The sequence below is a fragment of the Lichenostomus cassidix genome, chromosome 2 (genome assembly GCF_008360975.1).
Source record: "Lichenostomus cassidix isolate B80296 chromosome 2, HeHo_3.0, whole genome shotgun sequence".
NCBI classification, from domain to species: domain Eukaryota; kingdom Metazoa; phylum Chordata; class Aves; order Passeriformes; family Meliphagidae; genus Lichenostomus; species Lichenostomus cassidix.
In genome coordinates this window covers 42,759,621-42,778,024 of record NC_139482.1, presented here as the reverse complement: position 1 = coordinate 42,778,024, position 18,404 = coordinate 42,759,621, and the positions used below count along the sequence as shown (strand labels likewise).

At 35.3% G+C, this 18,404-nt stretch overlaps 1 protein-coding gene across 5 annotated transcripts in view; it reads right to left on the bottom strand.

Moving 5' to 3' along the window:
* Positions 1-3,656: 3,656 nt before the first annotated feature.
* Positions 3,657-18,404, bottom strand: part of ATP2C1 (ATPase secretory pathway Ca2+ transporting 1) — a 62,117-nt gene continuing 47,369 nt past the window's right edge. For all 5 annotated transcript variants that reach the window (XM_085051248.1, XM_085051251.1, XM_085051252.1 and 2 more), the window contains 12 exons: positions 17,935-18,039; positions 16,089-16,245; positions 14,659-14,829; positions 13,554-13,651; positions 11,959-12,009; positions 11,008-11,174; positions 9,379-9,447; positions 7,568-7,684; positions 6,982-7,129; positions 6,244-6,339; positions 5,335-5,476; positions 3,657-4,488 (listed from right to left, as the gene is read on the bottom strand). In XM_085051248.1, the coding sequence (XP_084907374.1) occupies positions 4,352-4,488; positions 5,335-5,476; positions 6,244-6,339; positions 6,982-7,129; positions 7,568-7,684; positions 9,379-9,447; positions 11,008-11,174; positions 11,959-12,009; positions 13,554-13,651; positions 14,659-14,829; positions 16,089-16,245; positions 17,935-18,039 (1,458 nt within the window). In that variant the 3' untranslated portion in view covers positions 3,657-4,351. The remainder of the gene's footprint in view (positions 4,489-5,334; positions 5,477-6,243; positions 6,340-6,981; positions 7,130-7,567; positions 7,685-9,378; positions 9,448-11,007; positions 11,175-11,958; positions 12,010-13,553; positions 13,652-14,658; positions 14,830-16,088; positions 16,246-17,934; positions 18,040-18,404) is intronic.

Sequence of the window (18,404 nt, the reverse complement as noted above, 5' to 3'; positions counted from 1 at the left end):
ATCAATCTTTTCAGGTAGAGTATTTGTACTTGCAGGGAGAGGTAGCTTTACTGAGTGACAACTGCATAAGCTGTGCTTGCACTATTATAGGTTCTGTCAGTATTTAGGGAAAAACTTCTGATTTAATTTCTCCCCCTTCCCCCTGTGATGTGTTTAAAGAGAGTTACATGCACATACAAACCTGTCACGTGGGAGCAAGTTTCTACAAGTGTGCCAATTCTGAGTAATTGTCACACTAATTGTGTACAATCCTCTCCTAGTAACAAGTTGCTGTCACGCTTACAAAGGCTATACTAAAAACCAGACCTGTTTTGACTTCTCATATGTACACTAATTACTTGAGAAACCCTTGCTATCAACAGTATTGGTAATACTGAAAACCAATTTATAATTTTAAAAAAAAACGTACATCAGTATTTCTCAGTGCGTTGCATTAGCAAACTTTCCAGCATAATTAGTCAATTTACATAAATACTTTTCTAATGAAGCTCTTGGTTTTCCAGTGTCTTCCCCATGTAAAATATGAGGGTTTGGGATTTTACATTTGGGTTTATACATTAGACATCTAGGTTTTTTCTTCTCAAGAATCCACACACCTTTTCTTGCATTTAGGAAAATCATGATTCCCATCTCTTACTACCAAAGTTTTGCCCATAACTTACCAGAATTCAAGCTTGATTCCTGCATTGTGTGCCCAAGTTTTCAGTCCTGCTTATGCTCCCTCTGTTCCCATGGAAGTAACTCACTATATCTTGGGATTTAGAGGAAAGGTCTCCTTTACCATACAGCTGAGTCTTGATACTGCCCTAATATAGTCAATGAAAAAAGAATAGATCTATAAGATATCACATTAATGAGAAAATTAGTTTTGAGATACAGCCTGTCATTGCAAGATTTAACGTTTTTTCCAGTATAAAAGCTGCTACTTACTGAACTACCAGCAGATGGCACAAACCCCCAACCACGCTGCCGGTCACCGGAACTTAACCAATTTCTCAATATGTTTCTATGTACAGCAGCCTGCAGCATCACATTTCCATCAGATGACTTTTATTTAAAAGTTGAAAGGGATTAAAGGTCGTGATTATACTAAGTAAAACTGAAAGCCTTAACTATCCAGATTATCCTCTTCTCCATTATGATCCTGTATGTTTTATTTTACCAAGCTTGTAATTCCTTAGAGTTTTTAATCAGAAATAGTCACATGTAAAATAAGTCTTAAATATAAAAATGCAGGCATGTTTGATTCCACTTCGTTAGTGCTGCAAGAAGAGAAATTTAATTTACTATGAATCCAACATCAGAAAACTGCTGGGGATCGTAAAAACTCTTGACACTTGATGATAAGTGGTATCTTTAATTACATAGTTCAGAAGACTGGAATAAGATCAAATATTATTCTTTCGGATAAAACACTGCTATGACCACACAGCATTTTGAGAATCCCTTTGGGAACACTGACTTAATGGTTAGTAATTACTGCAGTGGAAATATGTTCTCAATGCAGTATTCAGCTGTTCTTAATTGCTGATGAAATAACACACACCTCACTACAAAACCCAATCCCACAGGCTGAAGAAAATACTGAGTCTAGAGTTACCATGCAGAATTTAAGTGTCACAATTTTCCTTTTTGTCTCATTATAGGTCTTCCATTTTCTTGGTAGGAAAATTAATAAATAAAGGGCCTTTACATATTAAAACTGAAACATTCTTTAGTCCATGCTCTACTAAAAAAAAGTAAATTCCTCAGTTGTTGCCTATTTCCACCCCATAATAAATGCCTTTTAATTTTTGTGGAAAGTTCCCACTATTGATTCAACTGCTCTGGAGAAAAATCTCTCAATTCTCTGGTAATGAATCACAAGTGGAGCCAAAATAATGGCAATGGAATTCAGTCCAAGCATTTTTTATATATAATGACATTGAAATTAGATTTATTACTTGTTAGTATTTTGTCTTCCATTGGAAAACACAACACCAAAACTTCTGGCAAATTTAAAGTGAACTACATTTGATTAAGTCCACCCTGCAATGAAGCAATATTGTCCTTAAGAGACTGAAATTTTGTTTCTTGTCTAGAATGACATACCTTATTTAGAAAGTGGGGTTTGTGCTGATAAAGGGGACTTGATAACATTTGTTTAAAGACTTGGCAATGACATTTCCAAGCTAACACAAGAACTTAGCATTTATCTGTACTTACCTAGATTTCTTGGACTCCAAGACCAAGAGCAGAGCACAAAGCTCAAAGCCCATGGAAGAATGTCAACCACAAATTAAGACTTGCTATACAAAAGGTATAGAGTTACCGTCCTTTCTCTAAATCAAACTTTGTTCAAGAATTCTTCCTCAGCATGCACTGTCAGCTTTTACACTCTGACTTCTCTGATGAATACCAAGGATTTTATTAATAAAGTCTTCTGAAATTGTATTGAAATACTGAACATACTACAATATTGAACAGCTACAGCCCCACTTGCCAAAGACAGTAATTGTTCAACTGTCAAATTTGTTCGACGTCTGAAAGGCAGAATTGCTGTAGATAAGAAACCTTTACTTGTAGACATGAGATCATTTCTGTAAGAGGTCATGTTGTTTGGGGCTTCCCAGCTCAGTGGTAACAACCCCAGGAAGAGATGAGGGCCAAAGGCAGCAGGGTCTTTGTCTTTACACAATCACATCTCAAGCACATTGGTGGTACAAGTATTATGGGCATATTTAGGGTCAGGCAGAGCCATGGATGAATTGCATGTATAAAGCAGACTCAACATGCACTCATGCCCTGTCTACTGCCTCATTTCCTGGCAAAGTCTAGGAATCCCAGAGGCTAAAAGAAGAAAACAATCCAAGTAACATTAGCAGAGAAATTCATAGGCATGGTAGAGCATGGCAGGTGGAGCAAGTCACAATGGCAAGTGCAGAAATTGCCTGTTTATGACAATTCCTCATCAACTGACAGCATGACCACTGTGGCAGCACGGGCCAGAGCCAATGCCACTGCCACACTTTCAGGTACAGTGAGGAAAGATGCACATGGTTACAAGTGAAAGATACCACTGTGTCTTTGACTTCCCCCAGAGATCTTAACACATCCTCTTTTCAAGATTCTTTAGGTGACAGTTTCTTGCATTTCCTGAAAGGATGATGAGTTCTTCTCTGATGAGATGACACTGATGACAACAGGGCAAGACTGTTTTGAGGAAAAACACTATTTCCAATTAATGAATATCAGAGTATTCAGCCATTGCAATATATTAAAAATACTTTTAACATATCAAGACACAAATCTATTATAATGCTTTTCTAGCCCCAAAAGTTATTCTGTAGGTTAAAATTTAAAGTTACCCTACCAATAAAAAGGGTTTTTTTATGAACAGGAAGGAAGGAAGGAAGAAGGAAAGAAAATTAGGCTTCTTTGAGAGAGGGATGGGGTTTTTTCCCATTAAAGGATTATTGCATTCATCTTCTAATTCAGTACACTACAAATAATTTCCATAACTACTGTCTTATAATCACTCAAGTGATCTAATAGTCATAAGCTAAAGTAAATATGGAACAAGACATGAAACAAAGCATGTATCTACAATTATATCAGAACAAGCTCATACATCTGGTGTAAATGCCAGTTTCTTTTAAAACAAAGAGGCGACACACTTATAAGAAAAGCAAACATTTACTTCAAATTGCAGTATAGGCTTTTCAATCACAGAAAAAGAAAAGAAAAAACAGTGATCCGACAGCGGTCACATCCTGTGCAAAAAAAAAACCAAACTTGGGATACAAAAAACCTGTAGCACAAGGTACTTGAGCCGCTTACACATTGCAGGATAAAGTAAATAAATACAGTAGCTAGAATATGGCACTCTTGTGACAGACTCTAAACCCAGTGGAATGCCTCTGAAATATTTTTATCCTTGTATTAGTAGCAAAGTCCCACCACCATAAAAGTAGAATAGTACAATGCTTTAAATAAAAACAAACTAAAATATTTATATCTAAGAGAAGGATTTTACACAGTTATATCTTTTAAGTGCAGAAAATGGGACTTGGGCTTAGATCTTTCTTTAAATTAAACCCTGCCCCCTCCCCCCCACAATACAATTCAATCTTAAAAGTAAATTTATGTTTGAGGAAAAATGTTACCAAAGTTGCATAATTTCATTTGTTACTTCCACAGCTGGAAGTTAAATTCTAAACAGTCTTGAAACATGAAGTTCGTCATTAGCCAGTGAAACAAAGGGCTTGTCAAAAGCCCTCAGGATTTCTTTATCCTCCAAATATTGTTTTGCTTTCTCCAACATCTTTAGACAGCAATCGCTAAGTTTGCAAACACAAGAATGCAATATGCATCATACATCAAGAAAAGACGAAGTTGATGAAGAAGAACTTCCACGTTTCTGGATCTTTTCCTTGCTTCTTTCAAACTTCTTTATTAGCTCAGTCACTATGCACACAGAGGAAGTGAGTCCCAGAAGAAACAGTAAATCTGGAAGAGATAATTAGACTTCTTTAAAATTGCTATTTAAGGATGAGGAGAGACAAAAGAACAAGACAAGACTTTCAAATTTTCTCCCAGTCATTGGAAAAGTTCAGGAGAAATGAAGCAAGATTCAATTTTTTGCAGGACCAGAAGATTGATGTGCATAGTTTATGCACAATTCATAAGTACATGTAAAATATTAAAAGCTTTTAAACTATTTCAAACCTTATTTTCAGCAACATAATTAATTCTGAAAAAAATATTAATATAATCAGAAATTAAGCCACAATAAATAGATGTATTTCATTACAGTAATTTAACTCCAGAAAATCACAAAAGTAATAAACTTAAGTCTTAATGAGGCCAATAGCATTGTGCATCTATAGCTTTTTTTAATCCTCATGTTTATTTACCCTATGACAATGCAATCAATATTAAGGATCAGGATGTCTAAATAAGGTGTTTAAATTCAGAGAAAAACCTTATGAAACAGCTAAATTAAGAGTGCTCACAAACCTACAAAGTCAATAATTTTGCCTGCAACAAAATTTATATTAATAACCCCCAAACAAGTAAGCACCTAAAATTTTAAGAATGCACTGATCAGCTGTGTACCATACATATTTAAATGTCCCCCAAAGAAAACCTCTAGAAGGATTTAAAAAAATCAAAAGCCAAACCAATGAAACAAACAAAACCCCAAACAAACCCTACCCACAAAACAAAAAGGATCAGCATGCTTTGTATTCCTGTTGTATGCCAACAGCCAGAAAGTGCTCTTACACAGCCATCACTTAACACATTTATAAATTAATCCCTAATGCACATTTTTTAAAAGGGAATTGTTCTTACCCAAGACACTCAGGCTCTCTGTTTGGAAAACCTTCTGAAGTGGAGGAAAGTAAATGACCAATAACTGCCCCATTATAGATCCGAGGACAGCATAGCAGAACATTTTGTTACTGCAAAGTCCAATCTCAAACACAGATTTTGTCTGTAAAAGAAAGTAGTATGTTACACTGTACATGTAATCTTAATTATCTACAAAAGCATAATTATAAACTTTATAATGTAAAATATTACTTATTGACCTCTCAGATAATCCAGAACAAGTTCTTGAACAGGCCAATTACATTTTCTCCCTGGTAAACAGACTACAAGTCTTGTCTTCATAGTCAACAGCTTGCATATTGAGCTCACTTTTCCACAAGTACAGTGCATCAGAAAAAGATTCCCCCAAACTATTCCATATAAGAAAATAGACTGCAAATTAGAGTAAATGTATACTATCACAAAATTTCAGACTTGATTCCTCAAAATGAAAAAAAATATAGACAGATAAAAAAATAGAGAACAGTTTCAGAAATTTTCCTTGGACTATGGGTTTAAGGATTACAAAATATATAAAAGCTAAGGCCCTCAAGAAAATTTACATTCCAGTAAGGCTGCTGAACAGACAGAATTTCCAGGAAGCAAAATATCAAGCAAGTGTACACAGCAATACAAAGGACCATCACTCTTCAGCTCTTAATAACAACTTTCTTGCTTTTGTCAGGACACCACCATATAAACGAATTAAGTAATCTAATTTATCTGTAAATTAAGAAATCCTACCTAGTAAATACATGAAACTGAGCTTAATCGCAGATGTGAAGCAAATCTGCAGGAAAACACTTGAAACAAACACAGCAAGAATTTTCCTCAAAGAAAACTCTGATTATTGTGTTAAAACTGTGTAAATGGACAATATGAATTGCTCACCTGAGATCTAGAACTCAAAGCATTGAACATATCAAAAAATACAAAACAGGTGAAAGTCATGGTTGTATCTCGAGGTGTTATTACATTGTCTCTTAACTGCCAACAAAAGAAAGTGAAATGGCTTTAGCATGCTTTAAACCCTCCACAGTTAAAAAAAGTCAATTTCACAAAATAATAACAATAATTCTACAATAAGTTTTACTAGCTAGGAAATGAAAGCAAAAGTAACTTGTTTGCCCCATGCTGATTTAATAAATCTTACAGCAAAAATTACACACCTGTAACTTATAACAATTTCTAATTCCAAGCTATGAATAAATGAAGCCTCCTGACCAACATTCATGCAAGCACTTGGAATTACAGGAATTCTGTGATGCACTACCAAATGTTCAAACAACATTTTTCTTACTGTGAAACAAAGTCAAATGGCTGTTTCATAATAATCTGGCTAGAAGATTTGCATAATTATTTTCTATGGGCCAAAGTTTCCAAAGTAGATTTGGAACCTGAAAAAGTTTGTGTTAAAAGACTGTGTTAAGTCTGTTTGTACATAAAAGTCTGTGTTCTTCTCATTTCAACAACTGTTTAGAAAATCTTCTCTACTCTGCGAGTGTTAAATAAGGATGGCCAAAACTCACAACTAAGTTCATATTAATTCCGAATTACAACTGCTGGTAATAAAAAGGATTTCTTTTAACTTAGGTTGTTACTGCTCTGATTTTTGCACTTCTGTCATACCTCTCTCCAGAAGACGAACAGTGTTCCACACACAATAATTATTGATGAAACCAGTATTTTAACAATCAGGTTTTTGGTCAGAATGCTGTCCTTCAGATTTCTTGGAGGTTTTCGAATAATATCTTTATCCACAGGCTCCACCCCAAGGCTTACAATTAAAAAGAACATCTTACATTTTTATCATCATAAAAGTAATTCACTGCTTCCAGCTTAAGGATTAGATCTCTTGAGTTGAAAGAAAAAGGATTTAATGCTAGTTCCTCACCATCTCTCCCTCCACCTGCAGTGAAGAGGGTCAGAGGAAGAACACAGAGAGAAGCCAGAACCCTGCATGCAAGTTTCATGGGCTTATCCATGGATCTTTAGGTATCCTTGCTGCCCCCATATCATTAGATACTAAAGCAAACTAAATAGAATTAACATAGAATCATACTGCAAGCACTGAAATTCAAAGAGAAAGTTTGCTATTTCAGAAACATTTCACTGAAGCTTAACACTTCACAGTTTCATTTATGAGCAACCATTTTCCTTCTTGAAATAAAAGGACTACAGAATCTAATAGAGTTAAAAGTAAAGGTAAGTATACCTTTGAGCTGGAGGTCCATCCATAATAATATTGATCCATAAGATCTGCATGGCATTGAGAGGATTAGGAAAGTTCATTAATGTAGCCAGTGAGATTAAAGTCAGTGCTGCTATACTCCTGTTGAAAGAATCCATTTTTACAACTGTCAGCATGGAACATTTCTGAAGATCCACTGCTAACTGCTTTGTAATCAACACTTCAACTGTTTAAGAGTAGATACAGATTTTGACAGTGTGAATCATGACTGACGTAAGTCGAACTTTAAAGGCAGAGCATGAAATCCTTTAGAATACTCATTCTGACACAGTCCATATTTAAAACACCATTGTTCTGGCAATAAAAAGGCAGAAAATTTGCATTTAAAAGCCTCCCAAACTCTTAAATAACATTTCAGAATTATCACTCACCTTCACCCAACTGATTTATGAGGAACTGGATCCTACACTTGTGCCAAAAGCTGAATTTCTAAATATGGTTTTGCAAAATTGCTTTTTCACTTCTGATGTAAACAAACTCACTCTCTGCACCTGTCACTGGTTTGCCTGCTCAGTCAAGGCAAGGTACTACTCAAGCTCCCTAAAAATACCTACAGCACTCCTCATTACTAGCAAGATGAGAAGGCCAGGCCAAAGACTGAAAAACAGGTTAGCTGGCTGCAAAGCTCGGCATTAGAAACCTCTGTAAACATGTATGCACTAATTGCTCTCAGTGCAAGACTAAGCGGTTTCATAACCAAGAAGAGAGCAAGGCTCATAATATTTCCAAATTTAGCACTGTACTGAACCCTATTATGCTCTCCGGGCAAAGAGGGACAGAAAAAACCAAAGGGTAACTGATTCATCAAAAACCTGAGGCTATCATTTTCAGGGCTAACAGGCAAGCACACTTTTCCCAGAACATCTGCACTCAGTTATTTTTGAGCAGCAAATTTCTAGTCTAGTCTTACACCAGTGCAGGACACTTGGTAAGACTGAAAGTATATGGCACTTCTTACAATGTTTATGCAGGTAAACAAGTTGGTCTTTTCTGGGTTTTGTTGTGTTGGGAGTTTTTGTTGAGAATGTGTTTTGTTTTGTTTAGGAGGGGAGTTAGGGTGGTATTTGTTGTTTGTGGGTTGGGGTTTTTATGGGGTTTTTTTGGGTGTGTTTTATTTGATGGTTTAGGTTTGGTTTTGTTTTTTTTTAGTTTCTGCAAATTTCAGACCACTCTGAAATGTCATGAAGGCTTCGGAAAAGTAGATGAACATGGTGAAGAGAAAAACCATGTCCCTGAATCCAGATCCAATAAGATAAACTCACAAAAAATTTGAAACTAAGGCTTAATAAACTCTTGCCTTCTTGTCTTACATACACATTATATAGCTAGCACATGAATCCTTATATGCAAGAAAAGGAAGTCAGCTTCATACAGCTAATTCATTCCACAAGCTAGTACATGAATTTCAGAAAAACTAACCTCCTAATTCCCTGGTTTTCTCCATTTGAGTACATGTTCTGGTTAAGGAAGGACTGACTACCCACTTCTCATTTAAGCAGAGACCCAAAGGCAGCTATGCTGTTTCTCTCTAGCCTTCCAGTAATCGACTTTACACATCTTAACAGGAAGAACTGTGACAGTTACGTGTCTGTTTCTTTATCTTCTGATTCTTTAAAAATAAAACAAGCCACCAAAACAAATTACTGAAAACTCAAAAGCATAGCACACCAGCATCCTATGTGAAATTTAACAGTATTGACAAGAATTTATGCATCTGCTTCATGCTTTGATTCATTCACAAGAAACTTCTGATACTGACAACTTTTCAAACTTACGTGCTCAGTTGAAATCTAACAAAATTTTTTATGTTATTATAAATTCCTTTACCCTCTTCAATTGCAGACCTGCAATAAAAAACAAAGATTATATTACTACACAAATGAATCTACTGCCAAGAAAAGCTTAACACAAACCAAAAAAAGCTATTAATTTAAGCAGCAATAAAAATAGCAAGAAACAAATGGAGTTGAGGTTCTTACAACTTTGGTAGTCATTGCTTTTCAACTTGACTATAAGAAACCAAACTATTCTGTGAGTGTGAATAATCACAAGTTATTTTTCCAGTTGCTTAACTTTCCAAATGAAATGTTATTAGTAAAATCTCCTCTTTGTTCAAAATTCACCGCCATCCTTGAGAAGTTTCCAATTCAAATCAGATAAAAAAAACCAAAAACAACAGAAAAACCAAAAAGCCAACAAACCTCACACACACATACTTTTAAAACACTCAGAAATACAGCGTAACTTTAGAGGACCATGTATTCTTCCTGTACCAGAATGAAATATGCACAGACCATCTTCAGAACCCCTAGCACATGTCACAACTTGCCTACCAAATTATCACAACTAGTGCAGTGAGAAAGGATTTTCTAATACCCAAATAAAGCAAACTTTTCTGCAAATAAAACTGATTTCTTTCTTCCATTCCCACAACAATTAAACAGCATTCCTTCTGTAACTTAAAAAATTAAAAGGGCAGGAAAAAGATGTAAAGCTATGGAAGCTCATTCTTCTTTTTTTCCTTAGCATTCACCACTCTTCTCACTCGTCCACTGACTGCTTTCCAGATGAAGTGAGCAAAATTGGATTAAGCATTCCAGCAAAAGCCTCACCAAGCCCATGTAAAGTACTTACTACAGATGTCCTTCCTATGTACTCTTCTGACTATGTTAAAATGACTCCCTTCTCTGTTTTGTTTTTGCATAACAGCACATTTCTGTTGGGTGAATTAGTGTGACAACCTCAGATCATCCTCTGACATACTGCTACATAGGTAGATGTCCTTATACTGTACTTCTTCATCTCACTTCTTCCCAAGGGTTAAGTGTCATACTTTGGAACTGAAGTGTTCTGAGATTGATGCATAATTTCAAAATGAAGGCTATTTCGCCAGACAGCAGTTCAGCTCTGTCAACAACCACTACCTTCAAAAGTCAGATGAATTAAAGTCAAAATAGGGTAAGTTTAGCCAAGCTCTTTTTGAAATACATCAACCAAAAAAATGGACAAGTACAAACAGCTGGTTACCAGAAGCTAATAACTTGTTTTCACCTGTGATATCTAAATAGCTTATATTTTCTTTCATTTTCTGAAACCACCACATTTAAGAGTTGAAAACAAATGGAGAACTATTTAAATTTTTAAAATCTTGAGTGGAATGCTCTGTCATTTTTTCATTAGTTTTGTACTTCTGAAGCAAGAAATTGAATAAAATCTACTAACTACTAATAGACTCACAATTTCACCTCAGTTATGTTTCCAAATATGCTAATACTCCTGACTGAGCAGAAAACTCCATTTACAGCTGCTACACTTACAAGTTCAGGGAACTTCTATTGTTTTTAACCCAGGCAACATCTCATTAAAGTTATACAGTAAAAGGTATGTACATAAAGTCTACCTACATTATTGTCTGAAAATCATCATCCACGAGGATCATATCTGCTGCCTCTTTACAAACATCTGTTCCAGTTTGTCCCATTGCTACACCAATATCAGCAGCCTTCAGAGCAACAGCATCATTCACTCCATCTCCTGTCATAGCTACTACAGCACCATTATTTTGCAGGGACTAAAGAGAGGGAAAAGAACTTAAATCAGGGATTGAAATAAGCCATTCTATACAATTTTTCTATATACCAGGTTTGTGTCATTGCCCCCCCTCCCCCATTTCTTATAATTCCATTGTAATGTCCTAAAGAAAAAAAGCAGCTGTTTCTGTTCTACATAATTTTTATAAAAGATTTTAAGTTAAACTTCAGTTCATATGTTCAGACAGCCTAAATTTTAAAGCTAGGGTATATAAAATTTGCCTTTAGGACAAAGGAAAAACTCTAGAGAAAGACAGAAGATATTGTACTTTCATATTACCATTATCACCTTCTTATAAGTCTTGCATGCATCCCTACAGTCTCAGTGTTTTGACTTCTCCTTATTGTAACTTTGATGATTGTTCCAATTGTTACACTGACTATGTCCCTTTTTGCTACCTTCTTTTGTTAACTTCTGAATAGAGGCATTGCCACAGACATGGCTTGAAATTCATTCCCTTTTATCTCATCTGACAAGTATCAGAAATATGGTTCTTTCAAGTTCCTAGTCAATTCAAGTGCAATGTGACACAAAATCTCAATCAATCCCCAGCTCTCTACATAGAAGAAAGCACAGTGTTGCCTACCTATTCCTTGTGGGCACTATGCATTTTTCTAGATAATATTTTCAAGTACACCTCACTGTCAAATCAGATGCATTTCTGATTTCATCTTGACACACTGTAGCACATTATAGTTTAAGTAAAGGCAGCACAAGCAATACCCACAGCAACAGTCCAGCATTTGAGCCTCTGTAAGACCTACCTTTATAATTTTCAATTTATGTCGGGGACTGGCTCTGTAGAATACTGCAACCTATTAAAAGAACAATGAAGCAGTGATGAAAATTTCAAAAATGTGAAGAATTGCACTGGATTCTATTCAGGTAGAGGTTAAAAAATCCAATCAAAGGCCAACCATATTCTTGTTAGCTCTTAAGCTGAAGCACCAGTGAGCTGTGTATTTAATTGAGTGAAATCGTTAATTCCAGAGAAGATTCAAAGTGTGTTCTGGTAAACAAAGTTATTGCTGCTTATTTTAAGATAGAACATGCAATTTAAAAGCCTTCTAAAATAATGAAGCAGCTAAGCTATAACAGCTTGCTGCTGGCCTTCCTGACTAAATTCATACAGGCAATTGCCATGCTGACTCTACAATCAATGTCCTTTTTCCTTGTCAGCACTAGTGACAAGTTAATCAGGATATTTCAATTTTACTAGTTTATGTAGAATGTTATTAACAGTTGAAGTTTTAAAGCTAATTAAAAATTATTACTTGGAAGAAACAATTTTCAGATTTGTTTTGGTCTCTGGACTTCTCTGTAAATTAAAATTTGAGCACATGGAATTTTGTTTTCCATAATGTCCATATAGTTAGCATTCTTCCCCTTTAAGAAGCCTGAAAGAAAGTTAGATTTCTCAACAATCACTTTAGACTGTACACAGCTATCAGTCTTATTGGTTGATTTTAATTAATTCCTAATAAGATTTTAAGCAAACACCTAGAAAAGCAATTGGGTCTCAGGTCAAACAGATGTAAGTAAATTTGTAGCTATTTCAGTTATTTAATGTGGACAATCTTTAGGAAGAAGTATTACCAAATAAACCAAAAATTACTATTTGCCACACAATTCTTTCTTTTTCTTCGTTTCTGTGAGTCAATAAGAAAAAGCAGAAAGCAGACATTTCTTGATTGCAATATTGGCTTTTGGCTTGCTTACACCAGATTCAACCATGCTGAAGTCTAATTTTGCAGTCCTTGGCAAACAGAGCAGCATTTTGATGCATAGATTTTGCAACCTTGCTAAACCTGCACCTCTATTGCATTTGATTATGTCTTCAGATTTACAACTTTGACATTGGTTAATCCGTTTAGTCATTTACTAACTAAAAAGTAGTAAGCAGTAACTTAATAGACTTTTGAAATTCCCAACCAGTGACCTCTGCTCGATTAAAATCATTAAAAACACAGACAAGTCTTCTCACAAATTACAAAACAATGGACTGTCTGAACATGCAGACAGTAAGGTTATATATTTGAACTGAGTTACTCAGAAATAAAATGGCCTAATAATACGAAAAGGTGATATTCACTGAGAGGTGGCAAAATGAAAGTGAAAGGTAAAAAACAAACTGAATCATTAAAAGAGACAGAAGCAATAAACTCACTAAAAAGATAATTGTGTAAGTTGAAAGACATAAATTTTCATACTGATCATACATCAGCCCAAAAGATAGTTTTAAGAACAATATTATTTGTATCTCAGAAATTACATTTTAGCTTGCCACAGAAAAAAAGCATTTCTCAATATGTAAAAGTATCCTTTGGCACATTTCAGTAAGTAGTACATCAAAACAAACCTTCGGTGTTATTTGAGAAAGCTGCTGAATATCCAAATCATCTATCTCTTCTCCAGAGATTGCCTGTGAATTTTTGGAATACAATCCTAGTCGACTAGCTGTAAAAAAGTAATAAAAAAACCTTATTATAATAATTTACCCTTTTAAGACATTAAGTACCCAATTATTTTCTTTTAATACTAATATTTTCGGCAGCATATCAGATTTGAAATACCTAGAGCAGAACATCTTACTACGTTATTGATTCAGTATGTTGGAGTAATTTATCTAAACTCTTGAGTAACAACAACATGCTACAAAGTCTATCCTAATCAGATATTTATTTGCTTTGTCTTTTTAGGTCTAAAGGTCTGTAGCTGATTCTGTCAGGTGTCATATAAACAAACAGAGGAGTTCAGTCCTCTCAAAGAATTCACAGTTCAAAAATAACATGACAGAAAATGAAAAATAACATGAAGGACACAAGGGGGAAAAGAAACCAGTGATAAAATAGTCTGAGTTTGGGGGTATACTTGTCATGTGCACATTTAACTGTTCATCATCGTGTTTGTAAAGAATTCATATTCCAGCTAAAGTGCTCATACTTTAATGTATTATATTGTAAAAATAGGTTGAATAGCTTGTTCAAAATATTTATGAATAATACTTAAGCTTCAAACTTAGTTGTATGGACAAAACTGTACTGGACAGCACTGAAGTGTCATACATCATTACTCCCTGTCACTGGCTATTTTAGTTCATCCCTATTGTCATGAGAAATACATCCAAAGCTGAGGGTAGGGAGGCTGGGGGTGGTGATGTAACAGTAAGAATCAGAAATCAAGCATATGCAATAAGACAACACCAGAAAGAAATACAGTTTCAAACAGCCAAAGTCATATATTAACCAAATGAGAAAAACTTCTGTTCAAGCTGAAAGCAAAGTATCACTTCAGGGTCATCTCAGGGTCATGGGGTTTTGGGTCTTTTTTCCTGCAAATTCTACTGTGCCATACGTTAGCCCAAAACAGAGAACTCACAAACATTAAAGACTTAATACCCACACATTGTAATAATAAGCTAAGCAGAAAAGAAGAAAATATGAAAGCAAATGAGCTATTCATACCAATTGCAACTGCAGTTTCCTGTGAATCTCCAGTAACCATTTTTATTGCAACTCCTGAGGTGATAAGTGTAGTAACAGCTTCTTTTACACCAGTCCGTGGAGGATCAATTATTCCCACAAGTCCCAAAAAAGTCAGCTGTCCTAACTCAGGACCAGAAGCTAAGGCCAGAACTTTAAAGACAAAAAAAAAAAGTTAAGATTTGAAATTAACATTTACATCAGCATTTAAAACAACTGTTTCAAACTAATAGGCCAGCATAAAGCAAAGGGCAGAAATTGATATTTTCCTTTTTTAAAAACCTTGGCAGTAGCAAGGCTGAGCATTCACAATAGCCTACTTATGTACACTCTTCTCAAGAATTTCTTACCAGTCATATTCCAGTTTTTAAAGATAACTTTCCTATTTATTCTCATCTGAAAGTTTTTACACTTTCACTGTGTGGAAAGAGAACCACACCTAGCTTTGTTATTTCTCTGTGCATTTCTTTTATGCAAGAGGATGAAAGTGAGGATCAGTTAACATATTTATTTTCTGCTTTGTTTCTTTTTTCCTTTTTGAGAGGTAGATTTCATTCAGTACATGCTGAATATTTTCTGGAATGTCTTTTAAAGTAGGACTCTTAATTCAAATATATTTAAATGTCATTAGAGTTGAAAGGGAAAGGCAAGTTTGCTTTTTTCAAAATATTACACTTAATTTTTTTGTTTGACAGACAGAATGAATGAGTGTTCAAATAAAACAGCAAAGAGATACCACTCCTAGGATATCCTCTCAGCTTCTAACAATTTGCATCTTAGGAATTTCCTGAGCCACAGAGTACCCCTCCCTTTAAAAAGTAATAATAAAAAATTAAAAAGCTGTGCATGGACTTAACAGCCTAGAGATCTCTTTACAGAGGCCAAAGAAAGCCAGTCATGTTTAATGCTGGCCCATAATCAACTCCTGTCAATCATCTTGTGAAAAATACTTTGTTTTTTCTAAAATTCTACACAGCTTGTTAACACAGAAGATAATTCTAATGACATCTCCTGACCTGCAATCAGTTGTGCTAGTCTGACTCATGAAGGTGGCAGGAGCCAAAGTCATGGACAAATAAACACATTCACATTAAAAAAAACCCCATAGGCACCTATAATAAGGTATGGAAGCTATTAAGTAGCAATGTACTGTTCAGTTATGGTCACATGAAAGAGACAACAGGAAGCAACAGTGCCCTTTCTCACCCTTTGCAGTTTAATCATGCTATTATACAGGCCTAAAAGCTAAACAACACAGTGGTACTAACTGAACAAAAAAACCCAACCACCAAACAAAAAATAGATCCAAGTGTTTTGGGCTGCTCTTGTTTCTTGTTGTTGTTTTTGGTTTTTTTTAACAAGTAGCACCGTTTAAATAAAATTGTTATTTTGACAGACTGAAACAGCCTTACCCCTAAGTCCTGCAGAACCCATAGACATCTTCTCTTGCTGGTATTGCTCTCTCTGTTGCTGAACCAGAGGTAGGCTCTGTCCCTTACAGTTATATGATGTACAGTACCTAATGACTTGTTCATAAGCACCTTTCATAAAGCAAATTTCAGGTTTGTCCTAAAAGAAAAAAGAGCTGTTGTGTACATGTGTATGTATGCATAACTACACATACACAAGTACATACACACATGGACACATAATAATGACAGATGTGTACTTTTTTAAGAATCTTAAGAACATAACGCAAATCAAACATGCCTTTTAAACATAAAAATCTGTTCTTTTGAGTATCTTTAGACAGTGTACATTCAAGAGTGGTAAAATCAAAAGAGCCAAGCTAATAATCAATATCTAATTTCAGTAGACATCAGACAGACACACCACAAGTCACAGTTTATACACTAAAGGAGCCATGCAAAGAACAGAAATTCAACCCACTCAGACCATTAGGCCTGGAACACCTTAAGCTTATCACTAGACCAGCTGCACAGGTCATTAAACATCCCCTCTGTCCTTGTACAAGGCCTAATAACTTTAATATTTTCCAGACAGCCATCTAGCCTTGATATGATGATATCATAGGATTGAAAATCCACCACCTACCTCAAACACTTCACATTAACTCCAATGCTAAATGAACTCATTCCTTCCCTTCCCCCCTTTCCATTAAGAACTGCTGCCTCAGCTCAATTTCCAATCACTGATCACTCATTTTTTCTCCAGTTGAACTAAAAAGCTCTTTTTTAATACATCTATTTTCTTCCTGTGAAGTTATTTATATGCACAGCAGTCAAGTTACCTCAATATTTCATGATAGGCTTAACTGATGAGAGTTTCAAGTTTCCAAATCCACTGTATTTTCTTAGTCTTCAAATAATTTATGCCCCCTCTAAATCTATTATCAAATTTCCAACATTTTTTTAAAATTTCTGATTCAGAAACACAGCCATAGTAAGTCTTTACATGGATTAAAATGTTATCCTAATTTCTGCTCACCATTCTTTATGCAGATATGGATAATCAACAATATAATCCACATAGCTAAAAGGAGTCAAATGCTTTCTTTCCAAAGCACAGATTTTACTGTGATACTAGAACACTGTCAGCAAGTCTGGTTTTGGTCTGAAGTACTAGAAGGTTTTTCATACATCCAATATAAGGCCTGTTGTTGCACATACTGTCTAGAAGGCTCCAGTTATCAGACTGACAGTGATTATGTCAATACTTGTAATAAAAACATTCATACTGATCTAAACAAAACAAGAATGCAAACATGTATGTGAAAGTACCAGAAGACAGAAGAAGAGGCTGAAGAGTTGTTTTTATTGATAATCCATGCCAGTGTCGACACCAATAAAATTTGTCAACACTGGGGATGTGATGTCTGCATCAAAACCAGAAAGCCCATGCTTTCAAACAGAAGAAATTTTACTATTTAACATCAATGCATATTCCTGTCCTTAATTCATTATGTAACTATGCAGCACTGGAACAGCAGAAGATTGGCAGAATTCCTTTAGATGTTTGAAAAGGGAGAAGGAAGAAAAGTATACGTTCAAAGTCTCAGCTTTCAAAATACCTAAAATAATTTCCCAGGACGCCTTTTATGGAAATTATTTCTTGTGATTCCTTTTCTCTACTTCAGAGCTTGAAACTAAACCTGTGGCTACTTATCAAACTATATTTCTAGGACTGCACTTTACTGCCAGCCTTCCAAAACTCCTGAAGCGAAAAATGAAGATATTAAACAAGGGGGATAACCATTCTACAGAGCCAGTGCTCAAAGAAACACCGATTGAAGTTTACCTGCTGGGTTCTGTGAATGCATTTAACAGCCATCCATTTTTGTTCTGAGCTGAAGGGATATTCAGCCTTTCTTATGTAGTCTTCCTGGACTCCATCTAAACCCATCTGGAGAAAACAGAAGTACCACCACAATGTCAGGACCTTTTCTTTTCAAATAGGTATGAAATTTGTTGACTTGTTGAAACACATTAGTTAGCAAACATCACTTATTTAAAGAACAATTTCATCTCCAAAGTTGCTTTTGAGCACACTGCTCCAATTTAAATAGGCTTCTGACAAGCTAGCACTGAAAGCACCTAGAAACTTCTTTCAGGCTTCACCATGAGCCTTGCTACATTTCTCAGTAGCTGTAATGGGTGTGTCACAGCATTATACAAAAAAAAAAAGCCAACAACCCCCTCCCTCCCCAAAAGAAAAACCCCAAACACTTCAGCACAGGGTCCACCATTCAAAAGCCCTGCACTTTAAAG